Source organism: Peromyscus californicus, unplaced genomic scaffold, assembly GCF_007827085.1.
Source record: "Peromyscus californicus insignis strain IS unplaced genomic scaffold, ASM782708v3 Scaffold_12__1_contigs__length_115047231, whole genome shotgun sequence".
NCBI classification, from domain to species: domain Eukaryota; kingdom Metazoa; phylum Chordata; class Mammalia; order Rodentia; family Cricetidae; genus Peromyscus; species Peromyscus californicus.
The window spans coordinates 80,919,400-80,933,632 of NW_026294413.1; the positions used below are offsets into that span (position 1 = coordinate 80,919,400).

The 14,233-nt window shown below is 50.6% G+C and overlaps 1 protein-coding gene across 1 annotated transcript in view; it reads right to left on the bottom strand.

Moving 5' to 3' along the window:
* Window positions 1-14,233, bottom strand: part of Dusp29 (dual specificity phosphatase 29) — a 39,105-nt gene that overhangs the window by 8,199 nt on the left and 16,673 nt on the right. Inside the window, exon 2 of the mRNA XM_052733580.1 lies at window positions 8,183-8,403. Coding sequence (XP_052589540.1) covers window positions 8,183-8,403 — 221 coding nt within the window. The remainder of the gene's footprint in view (window positions 1-8,182; window positions 8,404-14,233) is intronic.

A 14,233-nucleotide genomic window follows, 5' to 3' on the forward strand; every position in this document is an offset into this window, starting at 1 on the left:
CCAGCCTGGGCTACATAGTGAGCTAGCTCCAGGTCAGCCAAACTATATTAGTGTGACCCTTTCTCCATAACCGACCAAACAGGCCAATGAAAAAGAGCAATAAAGAAGGTGGGGCTGGTGAGGTGAGCGAACTTGGATCAGTGACGTACAGTGGAAGGTGGGGCGCTTGAAAGGCCCACGGAATTCGGTGAACCACAATTTTCAAATGCCAAGTATAAGAACTTGTGACCGGTAGAACTACAGAATCGTGACAAAGGAGCCATTCAAAGTGCAAGGCTCCCGGTGGGTTTGTTTTTGTTTCTAAGACAGGGTTTCATGGGCCCCAGACTGGCCTTGAACTCCCTACATAGCTGAGAATGGCCTTGAACTTTTTTTTTTTTTTTTTTTTTTTGGTTTTTCAAGACAGAGCTTCTCTGTGTAGTTTTGGAGCCTGTCCTGGATCTCGCTCTGTAGACCAGGCTGGCCTCGAACTCACAAAGATCTGCCTGGCTGAGTGCTGGAACTAAAGGCATGTGCCACCACCCGGCTGGCCTTGAACTTCTAATCTTCCTGCTTCTTCTGCCTTCAGTGCTGGGATTTACAAGTATGAGCTACAATGTTCAATTTACAGGACGCCAGAGATCCCCCAATCCATACGTTTTTTTATTGAATATTTGAAATTTCTCAGTTGAAATTTTCAACGGAGTGAGCTTTGATAGATATTACCTATAAACAGAAAGTGAACTCTCCACTGATTTTTACGAGTATAAAATGTTCTGAAACCTAAAACTGTGAGACCCAGTGGTCTCCATGCTGTTCAGGCCCGTGTCACCCATATCCACAGCCACGATGCACAAGCGGCCCAGTCCCGCAGGTCTCCACTTGGCGGCGCTCTAGAGCCCACCCGGGACACCCACTGGCCCGGTCTCATTTCAGCTTTGATTTAAACCTCCTAGGATATCATTGTCCCTGCTTCACAGCTGGAGAACACGTTCAGGAAGTGAAATGCCTCTCCAGAGGTCACCCACAAGGCTGACGCCACAAGAAGCTGCTTAATGCAAAATGTGTTCGAGGCCCTCAGTGTGTGCCACTGTGCTCTGAGGTTTGGCTGTTTCAACTGGTCGGGGTGTCTGGAGCTGCGTGACCACAGTGCTGTGCTGTGTGTCTTCCTGCCTCTCGGCCCGATGCCTGGAGAGATGAAACAGGAAGCTACCTGTGGACAGCTTCTGCGTGGGTGTGGCTCTCTGTCCTTTTTAGCCCTCCCTTCCTCATGGGACAACGTAAGAAACACAAGAACCTCCGCACAGTAGGCACCCCAGTTTTCCTGTTTCGCTCCACCTGGGATAGGAAGACCTGCGCCCCGTGACCAGTTGCAAGGACCTCAGAGGGGCCTGGCACAGAAGTGTCCTCCAATTCATCACAACTGGCGCCTCTCTCTGTCTACCCCAGCCAGCGAGGAGGGCGGGAAGCTGTGCCCTTTGCGGCTCTGCCGTGTAGAGGGCACTGGTCCACACTCTCATCCAGCATGAACATCCAAGCCCATGAACATCTACCTCTGGTAGATGGAACACTCCTGGCTGCCTGGCTCCCGGCCAGCTCTGCTGATAGCTAATGTGTTTCTTCCTCTCCTGTCATAACTAAACATGTGCAGCAGATGAAAGCTTTTGGAGGGGCCTGAAGTCTGTAGAGGGAAGACAGAGAGGAAACAGGGAAGGAAGGTGAAGAGGTGGAGTGGGAAAAAAAATTAGGGGGGGGGCGGTGCGGTTGGGAAGGAATGAAGGGGTGCTCAGCTCTGGCTGGAGCTCTTGGAACCAAATGTGGTTCTCATTAGTGCCATCAGCCCGGAAAGGGAGGCCAGCTTCCCCAGGGTAAGACCAGGTTGTTCTCTGGAGGTCTCAGGTGCCCCTGGGCCCCACCACTTTCCTGTCCCCGGCCTCTCGGGGTCCTGTACCCTCTTGGCTCTGGGGCTCTGCCAAGTACCACCACCGTTGAGGCCCCAGTTTGGTGGAGGAAAACTGAGGCAGTGAGAGAGGCCTGTTCCCAGTCCTTGCCTGAACGTCAAGAAACCAGGAGGCCCTATGACTGTGACACCGGCCCCAGCAGGGTCCCGAGGCAGGGAGTGCTGCCGGTACCAATGTTTTCTAGTTCAATTCAAAGCTGACTCCTAGGTGACCTCGCTCGCCCTGGGTATTCTGGGTACTTGATGGGTTGTTCGTTTTGTTTATGTGCTTTTGAGATGGGGTCCTGCTACATCACTGACGCCTGGCCTTGGACTCTCAATCTTCCTACCTCAGCTCCCTCGGAGTGCTAGGGTCACAAGTGTGCACAAATGTGCCTAGTGGCCCTGCACTTCACGTATTTCGTTACGGTCAATTCTCACAACTGCCCAGTGGCTTCAATCAAATTATCATTGCCGTTCTACACATGAGGTCACTGAAGGGTGTGCAGAGAAGTGACTTGTCCCAGTCACAGCCAGTGAATGGCAGGCCACGCTCCAACCCCAGGCAGTAGGGACACCAGAGCTGCTGCCAGTGTGTACGCACCGGATAAAAGTTTTGCCAATAATATGTACCTCAGCTACATGCAATGTATGCTATTATCCTCTACTTTTTCTCATCTATCCAATTTAAAAGAAAAGAAACAAGGGCACATCCATTATGTTGACTTTATGACCCACTGATAGGTCGCAATCTATGTCTGAAAAGTGCTGGCTTCGACCAAATGTTTGCCAGAAGAGGAAATGCTATCATTATGAGGAGAAACTCTAAATTCGGAATTTCTAATGTATCTCACTCATACCTATAAGGCTGGGGTGTCAAGATTCTCATGAATCCAAGATTTGAGACCAGCTTGGTTTACAGAGTAAAACCTAATCTCAAGAAAAAAAAAAAATCCCTGCCACATCCAATTGCTTGTTTTCAGTGGTGACCAAAAGGTGAGCTTCTGTCACTGAAATCAGGTGTGTCAGGAGCCAGTGCAGTGACATGGTTCCCTGGGTAAACTGCTTCCTGGGTTAAGTGGATTACCTGAGTGCTGTCCCCAGAACCCACTGGGTAGAAGGAGAGAACCATCTCCTGCCAGCTGTCCTCTGACCTCTACAGATGTGCACCCCTGTGCACACATCACCGACACACAATGATGATTGACGACGATGATGATGATGATGATGATGATGATGATGATGATGATGATAAAATGTTTAGGAACACAAAACTGCCAAGCCTGTGACCCACAAGCCCTACCTGCTTTCCAGGCCTAATGTGTACCCTCATCAGCACCCCCTTCCTTGGTTTTTAGGGACTGCCCTTGCCTGCTCCCCACTCACTGCCTTGGAAGCTGGCATCCTCAGTGATCTGTATAGGGAGAAAGACTTCCTGCTCCATCCAAGACAGATGTGGGGATGTAGCGAGCCTCAGAGAATGAGGACAAGGTGTGAGTCCAGCAGAAAGGAAGGGGACCGTATAACACTTGGGGACAATCTGGACATCTGCTAGGAAGATGATTTCATCTCTGTAATCATACCCACTTGGTCTGTAGTATGCGCACGTGCATGAGTGTGAATGGAGACCAAAGGTTTGCCTCAGATGTTGTTCCTCAGGCCCTGCCCACCTTATTTTTTGTGACAAGGTCTCTCTCTGGCTTGGACCTTGCCCCATAGGCTAGGCTGGCTACAGACCCCAGGGATTAGCCTGTCTCCGCGTCCCCAGCCCTGATACTGCAAGGGCACATCAGCACATCTGGTTTTTTGCTTGTTTGCTTATTTGTTTTTGCACATGGGGTCTCACATGAACCAAGATCCTCGTGCTTTTGTTGACGCACACTATACCAACTGAGCTGTCTTCCCAGCCTGGGTTTTATTTTTCAACTGTTTATCACAGGGTCTCGCAATGTAGCTCTGGCTGACCTGGAACTTGCTGTGTAGACCAGGCTGACCGCAAACTCACAGAGCTCCATCTGCCTGTGCCTTGTGAGTGCTGGGATTTCAGGTCCCCCCCCGACAGAAATGCTGGGGATCCACCCCAAGTCTAAGTAAATGGTGTCCTACCCAGCAACATCTACAGTCCTTGTCATAGAACCTGTGATGGCTTCAGAAGTAAGCTGTGGCCTGTTTAAGACTGAGAGTGAGTGATGGGCCAGCTGTGATGCTGAAACCCGATCTTCGGAGCAGGTGACATCTGGCCTTTCTTAGGAGATTTCATCAAACTAGATGCTTCAGAGTGCCCCATGAGCATCCACACCAGGCTCCGTGGCAATGTCTTGTCAGTTTTTTTTCCCCCAGGGAAGCAGGATGAGTTCATGTGTGTCAAATCCTATAGCCAGCTGGCTTACCTCCACGTCTGTGACATCTCTTAAATAACACAGTCACCAAAGAGATACTCACATTAAGGACAAGAGTCTTCTGTGGGGCGGGGTGGAGGGAAGGGTTCCTTCCTGCTAACGGGGTGCCGCCTCTGATGAGTTCTGTGACCCTGGGCACAGCACCTGCTTCCTCAGGGTCTGTTTTCTCAGCTACCAGGCAGGACAGTGGACTGAGTTACCGCTCCCATCTATCCACCATGATGCAGGTTTCCTAGTTTGTTTGTTTGTTTGTTTGTTTTAAATTTATTTTATGTGCATTGGCGTGAAGGTGTCAGATCCCCTGGAGCTAAAGTTACAGACAGTTGTGAGCTGCCATGTGGGTGCTGGAATTAAACCTGGGTCCTCTGGAAGAGCAGCCAGTGCTCTTAACCACTGAGCCATCTCTCCAGCCGGTTTCCTAGTTCTTTTGGAAGGTCAAATTGGTATAGAATGGGGGGAAGAGTGGACCCCAGAGGCCGGTGACAGGCTGTGGGTATAGCTCCACACCACTTCAAAAGATAATATTCAAAAAGAAACCAGGTACAGCTGGTTGTGGCGGCGCATGCCAGAAGGATTTGCTGAAGGAGGTGGAGGTGGGAGGATCGCAAGTACGAATCCAGCTTGGTCTACACATGTTTGCCAGGTGGTGGCGCACGCCTTTAATCCCAGCACTCGGGAGGCAGAGCCAGGTAGATCTCTGTGAGTTCGAGGCCAGCCTGGTCTACAGAACGAGATCCAAGACAGGTGCCAAAACTACACAGAGAAACTCTGTCTTGAAAAACCAAAAAAAAAAAAAAAAAAAAAAAGAAAGAAAGAAAGAAAGAAAGAAAGAAACCAGGTACAGTGGTATAAGCCTGTAATCCCAAACTGAGGCAGGAGGATCCTAAATTCCAGCATAGCCTGGGCTATGTAACAAGACTCTGTGTCCAACAAACAAAATAACACATGAAAAAGCAAAAGGAAAACCACACAGCAGATGCAGGGCCCTGGGTTCAATCCCCAGCGTTACGAAAAATAGGATCAAATTAACAAAATAACAGAAGCGTGAACATAACTGGCAGTGAGGGGTTGGGGTGTAGCTGGTGTGTTTGGGGCTGAGACTTGCCAACAGAGGACAAGAAAGGCAAGAGGGAGAAAAAGAAAGGACTGTCCATCAACACCTCTTACATCAGGAGCATAATAGGAAACATGTGACCAGGTCTGGCTGGGAAATGCCACCACTGTGTCCCTTGGTTTTCCAGTGCATGACTGCACTGTCAGGCCACCCCCTGCATGTGGCAGGCAGGCCAGATACCTGTCATCCACTTCTCCTACAGTCTGTGGTAATGCTGGAGCTGAGCTAACTAGCATTCTCTTTTGTTACTTGGACCACTCGGGACACAGACGACAAGCGGATGATTGAGACACTTTTGTTCACCTTCTGCCAGCACTTAAAATGTTAGCGGCGCGAAGTAAAATCCAGATCGGAGGTTTTCCCTGAAAAAGTCAGAAGTTCTGCCACACCGGCGTCGAGTCTCACAAGAAACACAGGTGGGGGCTGAACAGCAGCTGTCCCCTTCAAAGGAGACACCCCATACCTCCATCCCACTGCCCAAGACAGCCGGCACCATTCATTCATAGGACGCTTGGTTCTGAAGGGGTTGGCATTTCAGGCCCTGGCTTGGGAAAGTCTTTAGACGTGCAAAATTCAAAGGTCATTAAGAATGGAGCCCAACCTTCCATCCCCAGAGGGGTCATCTGCCCTCTAACCCCAGGCAGCTTGTTTATGACCACACTTCACCCATCCGTCTCCTGTGCACGCTCTGACGTCTGTATATACTCTTTCCTCTCGACCCGCCCTTTACTGGGTGCACCCGGTCTAACACCAGGGTGATGCTTTCCGGCTGATGTTGTGATCCACCCAGCAGCCCTTGAAACATCTCACTCCGGAGCCCAAATCTTTTCCCGATTTGGCAGTGAGGGCAGCTTCTCAAACCGTGTGCTGGGATCCTAAAATAAGCTTTCATGTGAGTGCATCATACAAGTTCAAAGTCGGAATGTCTCTTTCTCTCTCTCTCTCTCTCTCTCTCTCTCTCTCTCTTTTCTTTTTAGGATCGGAAACTTTACGATGATGAGGCGCATATGCTGGCATGGTTACACGCTTCGCCATGCACAGCCTCTCTCTATCAAGTGCATCCGTGGGCCTCCTGCGCTCCAGGTTCTATGCCAAGAGCTTTATGGATTCCGCCGCTGCTGCTCCTCATTATAGCTGCTCAAGGTAAATGTTTTCATCACTGGAGGAATCACATCATTACTGAGTTTTGTGATGAGAAGCTGAACCTGGCCTTGTCTTCTCCCAGGCCTGCCAGGCCCCTTCCATTAAGGAGGGAGTTCTAAGACATAAAAATGGCAGCCGAGCACATGGAACAGATACTGAAGGACTGGATTGCTGTACAACGTCACCCGCCCCCCACAACACACCACCACCAATATGTTTTCAGTTAACTTCAAATACTACGAGGTGAATTTTACCTCGTGGTGATGAATTAAGAGTCCAGTTGCTTTTGTGATCCTGTGTGGAAACTCAGAATGTACCAAATACAAAAGACATCCGTAAATAGAATCATAAAAGGACAGGTCAGAAATGATACATCCCTCTAATTTAAGCACTTTGACCCCGTGGGTGTTTTTCAATGCATAGTGTCTTCTGATCCAAAGTGATGACAAATTCTGTGGCTGGCCGTGGCTGGCCGTGGCGCCAATGGTGCCATCAAGGTCCACTGTCTGGCAGACTGGGCCTAGGCCTAGACCCAGGTTGCAAGTTCCTGAAGGAGGTCAGTCGGTCAGTGAGCCTTGTAATCCCAACCTCTTCTGGCAAGAAAGGCTTCTTTTCAGTAACTGGATACCCTGAGTTATGTGATGACTCCCTTAGGGGTGTGACACACGAGGCTGAAGTCAGAGCGCCCACTAGGGAGGTGATGTCCCTTTGGCCTCTGCGGAATGTGCTGAAGGGCACCCGGGGCGGCAGTAACTGCGTATTGTCTTACCCATGGTGCAAACCCAGACTGCGCACTGCTCTCCAAAATAGACGTGTAGCTTTGCTGCGTTTGAGCAGCCAAAACTGCATTTAAAGGGCAAGGACTAGTCCTTTGACTTTAGAAGATGGGTAAGTGACATTGGGAAATTGGGACACTGTGGGTGCAACGCCCAGATCCTCTACTATAGTTTATACAGGGCCCTCAGCGTTCAAAAGGGGTGTGCCTTAGGGGGACAGTCTGTGGGTTTGCGTGGTTAGCAGAAATATTTCAAGTCTGTTCATGAGTGCTCAAGCGAGCCAGCTCCTTAAAAGTTTTCTGGCGTTGAAGCCTTTGACTCTAGTCAAGTTTGGGCCCAAGCGTGATTAGCTTTTTGGCTGCAGTTCTCAGCGTCGAGGACTCCTAGACCACCTAGGCCTTTTCAAGGATGGCCGTTCCTTCGGTGACCAAGACTCTGACCAGAAGCCCTGCCGTGTCAACCTCCCCCTTTCCTTTCCCCGACAGTGGCTCTCAAGCCCAGAACCCCACAAGCAACAGAAGTAGTGGGGCGGTTAGCTCAGCCAATCCCTGGCGACAATGCCCTGCACCCCAGGTTTGAGAAACGCTTCCCGGCTTGTAGATCCTGCTTCCCACCCTGGGGGCAGGACCGGGCTGGCTGGAGGGAGGCTTCTTCCTGGGGCGAGGCCTACAGTAGAGGGGCACGGCCTTTCCCGGGAGTTGGGGGTGCGGGGTGCGAGTGGGCCTTGGCAGGGCGGGGCCGGGGTCTCGGCTTCGGGGCGTGCTCTATGCCTGGGGGCGGGGCCTCGGCGGGGGGAGGGGCTTGTCAGGTCAGGGAGGAGAGTGTCTCTTACTGTGGTCGTCTCGGAGAGCGGAGTCGATGAAGGCGGCAGCCGAGTGGAAGAAGACGCTGAGGTCGAAGGTGGGCACGTCGTCGGCCTCGACGCCGTGGTACTCGATGGCCATGTCGCGGTAGTAGTCTGGCCCGGTGTCCACGTTCCAGCGGCCGTGCGCGGCGTTCAGCACGTGCGTGAAGCCCGCCTTCTGCAGCCCGTAGCGGTCCAGCGCTGTGGCCCTGGGGCAGGGAGAAGGGGCAGTCGGTGGACGCCGTGTGCTTCGGGGGCTGCACGGCTTTCTTCGCAGGACCCTGGGCCTTCCCAGTGCAAGGCGATTACAAGCAAAGACCCAAAGCGCCTCTCTTCCTGAGTCCCAGGCCCCTGGGCATAGTTTGGTTTTTTTCCAAGGATGAGAAAGCAATCCCCAGGAGTCGGCGCGGGCTGGGCATTTGCCCTTTCTTTCACTTTGGATCATTCACCTAATCCTGCAAGTCCTGGGGCTGGACCTGCCAGATCTCCCCAGAGGCAACTGAAATAACCTCTTCGTCTGGGTCTGCTTCACAGAGCCCCAGGAGACTCTTTAAAAGAGGCCTCTACTCTGAAGCCTCCAAACATTTATGGGTTTGGGGGTCATAGCTGGGAAAAACGGCTTCAAGCCGGTGGTTCTGTGGGAGGATTTCGTTGGAGTTGGATAAAATTCTTGAATGGATGCTGGCAGGGTTGGAGGACACTATGGATAGGGATTTAATGCTTTGTTGAACCCTTTGCCTAGCTGGGCTTGCCCTGTTCCAAGGACCTACTTTCTCCAGGTCCGAGTCTTGGTTTTCAGCAGAAGAATTTCTAGGAACAAAAATAAGGTTGCTTTGAGGTAGATAGAGCTAAACAAAAAGGCCATTTGCTAGAGTATCAGAGCAAACAATTATTCCTAGAGGGAGTGTTTGGGGGGGTGTCCAGGGAGACCTACTACAAGGGTGGGCATTTATTTACTACAAGGGTCAACAATTAATGTGGAGAGGAAGAGGGAGTCGAGGCAGGCCACGTCAAGGAAATAACCACAACCTAAGGTGTGGAGGCTGAGGGTGATGAAGGAAACCTTCGTGACTTCTGTAGTCGTTCATTTATCCCCAAGTAATGATGGAGATTCTTTGGTGTGCTGATAACAAATGAACAACAGGAGCCGTAGAGACACTAAGGCCACATGACACGATACAGCACGGCCATGAGACTACATTTGGAAGGGTGCTTGGCAGACCTCTGTGGGTAGGTGGCATTGGAGTAAGGCCGGAAACAGACTGGGGCGACAATGTTTCATCCAGGCTGAAGGAATGGGAAGGAATGAGTGGGCAGGGTGGGGGCGGGGTGGGCCCTGGGCCACCGAGAAGAGGGGTTTGGATATTACTCTGGCCAGAGATGGTTTAAGAAAGGGGTGAGCCTTGTTTAAAAGATCAGAATAGTTGATGTGTCGAGATGGATTGGAGGGGGATGAAAAGCGGAAGCAAGAAAGGTCTGCTGTTGTATAATCGAGAGAGGAAGGAAGCTTGGTCTGCGCTGATGTCTCAGCAGTGTGGGAATGGGGAGAGGAGGAGGGGATCAGACTGTATGATGGGGGAGAGAAGGAGGGGACCAGAGTGCATGATGGGGGAGGGAGAGGAGGAGGGGACCAGACTGTATAATGGGGGAGGGGAGGGGGGGGACCAGAGTGTATGATGGGGGAGGGAGAGGAGGAGGGGACCAGACTGTATACTGGGGGAGGGGAGGGGAGACCAGAGTGTATGATGGGGAAGGGGAGGAGGGGCCCAGAATGTATGATGGGGGAGGGAGAGGAGGAGGGGACCAGAGTGTATGATGGGGGATGGGAGGGGGGACCAGAGTGTATGATAGGGGAGGGAGAGGAGGAGGGGACCAGACTGTATAATGGGGGAGGGGAGGGGGGACCAGAGTGTATGATGGGGGGGGGGGGGAAGGAGAGGAAGAAGATTTGGAGGGAATATAGGCTTTAGTATTGGGGGCTTTAGTCCGTGTTTGAAGAGAGTGTGGTAGTCTGGCTTTAAGAAAACATGCCCTTCACTGGCACAAAGACCAGCTGTCGCGCAGGGAAGGGTACCGAGGTTTCAGACCTTTCCCCTAGCGCACCAGAGGAGCGGTTTGCTTCCTGTGAAGACCCAGGCTGTTCCGAGTTGTTCTGTCGCTGTGATAGATACTGTTACCAAAAGCAGCCTGGTGAGCACAGGGTTTATTTGAGTTTACAGGTTACAGTCCATCATCGAGGGAAGCAAGAGCTTAAGACAGGAATCTGAGGCAGGAACTGAGGCAGAGACCATGGGGAGCCCCAGGCTCACAATCAACTACCTTTCTTATGTAGCCCATCTGCCTAGAGCTGGTACCACCCACAGTGGGTTGTATGCCCACCCCACCCCCCACTCTCGCCATCAATTGGCAATCAGAAAAACACCACCTCAGACATTCCCATAAGCCAGGCTAATGCCTCAGTTGAGAGTCCTCCTTCCCCGGTGTGTCACGTCCACAACCGAGATGAGCCATCACACATAGCAAAACCACTGACAAAATGGTGTGGCAGAAGTAACCATATTGGACACAAGTAAGGACCGACAGCCTAGGCCAGGAGGAGCCTCGCATCAGAAACGTGCCAAGTCCTCTGCCAGTGTGCCTCCATCCCTCCTTAGTGCCCTTGTTCCCCGTGAGAGGCATCTCGGTAGTCAGTGTTTGGGAAAGGTTTGAGCACAGGCGTTGGGCCCGTGGCAGGGTTTTTCAAAGAGCCTATTGGAGCTGCTGTCTGTGTGTACCCCGGGTGTGCTAGCTCATGGCTTCAATCCCAGCACTCGGGAGACTGAGACAGGGGGATTGTTACATGTGCCAGGCCAGCCTAGACTAGAGTGAGGCCCGAAGCAAGCAGAAGAGTGGGGACCCAGTTTGGTGGCACACTGCAGAGGCAGGTGGACCTTTGTGATTTTGAGGCCGGCCTGGTCTCAATAGTGAGTTCCAGATCAGCTAGGTCTGCACAGTGAGATCCTGTCTCAAAAATGAGCAGGGGTGTGTGCGGGGGTGCTGGGTGGGGAGTTGGGGTCCCATGGAGCTCCCTGCCGCTGGCCCTTGGTGCTGGCATCCTGGATATAGAACACATTCCACTTTCATCATTTTCCTTCAAAAGGCCTGTTTTTCATTTTTTCCCTCTTGTCCCAAAATATGTATACAACAAAGGTTAGGCTTTGGGGGCACAGATCTGCACTCAATTAAAGCCTCAACTATAACACAGCCTGTCCTGCTGAGGAGCAATCAGCCTCACTTTGAGGTTGAGCTCAGTGGAAAAATTAAAATTAACTGTCCTTGACAGGAAGCTCTAACGCCCCCCCCCACCCCCACCCCCAGAAACACTTCATTCTGGGTTCAGCCACAGAGTCTCCACAGAATCAGAGGGCAGTTTTGAATAAGTTGCAGTTTGCCCTTCGCGGCTTTGGGGGTCAAGAATCAAGGGGAGATGGCACACGCTGAGTGATATGGCTCCACTCATCCCACCCAGCTGGCTTTGGTTGTGTCTGGGAAGAAAAGGGCTCATGAGAGCATTGGGTCCATCTTAGCCTCTGAGGTCCATCAGGTAGTTCTCAGGGCTCTATCTGATTGAGCTGGGGGCGGGGGGTGCGTGATGTCCTCATACACCACTCTTAGGGGGTCCTCTCAGCTGAGAGTCAGCTCGAGACTTTGAAAGCGCACCCACAGCAGAATGGGAAATCTGCAAATAAAAGCTAGTGTTTCCTAGATTGGACACTACCCAGCAGTTGTAGGAAGATAAGGCCTGTGAGGCAAGAGATGAGCCAACCTGGGCCTGCCCGAGGGCCTAGCAACAGGCACTGTCAGAAGTCCTGATCGTGCCTAGCCAATGAGGGGCGAATACGCAATGTCACGGGGTTGGGATGCATCCTGGGTGCTGGGAGAAGGGTATATAGGGCTCTTCCCATTGCTGAATAAACGAGCCTGCTGTTTGCCTTTTACCTGACTCCGGGTGGTCTGTGCCGTTGACTCTGCCCCTTCTCACTCCCTCCCCGGAGGGAGCCTTAGGACCCAGCAACAAGCAGTTACTGAAATGGGAGTGTGGATGGAGGGTCACGTCTGGCACTGTGTTTTTTGTTTGTTTGTTTGTTTTTGTTTTGTTTTTTTGTTTTTTAATTTGAGGGCCAGATACATAATTGGCCCAGATAGGTTATGTGGGAAAGGAACTAAGAAACCCTGGGATGTTTTGAGATGACACAGAGGGAGAAGACCATGTGTGTCTGTCTTCTGGGCCTGCCTCTGATCATGGGAAAAGACTTTGGGGAACCAACAACAAACAGATTGAGGAATTTACTTCCAGAGTCTGGACGATGAGGGACTGAGGGACTGTCTCAGTTAGTACAGTGCTTGCCAGGAAGACATGATCCCCAGCACCCACGCCAAAGCTAGGCTCAGTGGTGTGCTTCCAATCCCAGCGTTGGGGAGGCAGAGGCAGGATCCCTGTGGTTTGCCAGCCTGCTAGTCTAACTGAATTGATGGGCACTAGGTTCAGTGAGAGACCTTGTCTCAAAAAGTAAAGTGGAACAGATGGAGAAGGTCATTTGCTATCTGCCTATGGCCTACACATGTGCTTACAAGGTACTTTTCACCCTCCCACACATGCACACATACATAGAGCATACAGGTGCACACACATGAACATGCACATGCAAAATGATTTAGATGATAAAGGGGCCTCAATGTCTGGATATGTTTTAAAATCCTAGTTCTAAGTAATGTGTTAAAAAAAAAAAAAAACAACCGCATGCCATCTCCTTCCAAAAATAACATGCCCAGCAAGAATGTGGAAAATAAAACCCCACAAAAATTCACCAGTCTTTCTACCCGCTAAAGATAAAGATTATATTATTAGTATTTTGATGTAAGATCTTGTAGTTGTTTTTCCTTTACTTTTTTTTTTTTTTTTTTTGGTTTTTTCGAGACAGGGTTTCCCTGTGTAGCTTTGCGCCTTTCCTGGAACTCATTTGGTAGCCCAGGCTGGCCTCGAACTCACAGAGATCCACCTGGCTCTGCCTCCCAAGTGCTGGGATTAAAGGCGTGCGCCACCACCACCCGGCTTTCCTTTACTTTTTAAAAAAAGATTTATTTTGTGTATGAGTGCTCTATCTGCATGTACAACTTTATACCAGAAGAGGGCATCAGTTCTGAGCCACTATGTGTTTGCCGGGAATTGAACCCAGGACCTCTGGAATTGCATCCAGTGCTCCTAACCACTGAGCCATCTCTCCAGCCCCTTCTAGCTGTTTGTCTGCGCATAGGGTTGTTTTTATTTGTTTTATAAAGACACGCTTTTGAAATAATACCATACAGCATACCTCTTATTTTATTTTTATTTGCAGTAGTGGAGATGAAACCTAGGGCCTTGCACATGCTGGATGTGTGCTTTATTTCTGAGCTGCATCCTTGGCCTTCTTTCTACTTTTTATTTTAAGACAGGCTCTCATTAAGTTGCCCAACCTGGCCTTAAACTAGCTCTGTGTCCCAGGCAGTTCTTGAATTTGTGACCTCCTGCTTCAGTCTCTTGAGTATCTGGGATTGCAGGCCTGCACAGTCGGGCCTGATTCATACTTTGTTTTATATTATTTTTATTTATTTATTTATTTACTTTTTTTTCAAGACAGGGTTTCTCTGTGTAGCCTTAGCTATCCTGGAACTTGGTTTGTAGACCAGGCTGCCTCTGCCTCCTGAGTGCTGGAATTAAAGGTATATGCTACCACCACCCAGCCATACCTTGTTTTATTGTCCTTCAAAGATCATATATATATTTATATGTGTGTGTGCATGCATGTGTCTGTGTGTATGTGTTTGTATTTGTGCATATGTGTATATGCATGTGCATGTATGTGTGCTTGTGTGCTTGAGTGTGCACAAGTGTGTGTGTGTGTGTGTGTGTGTGTGTGTGTGTGTGTGTGTGTGTGTGTATGTGGTGCTGGGGATTGAACCTAAGGCCTCCAGCAAGAAGCCAAGCTCTATCTACCACTGAGCTCTTCTCCTAGCACAGAG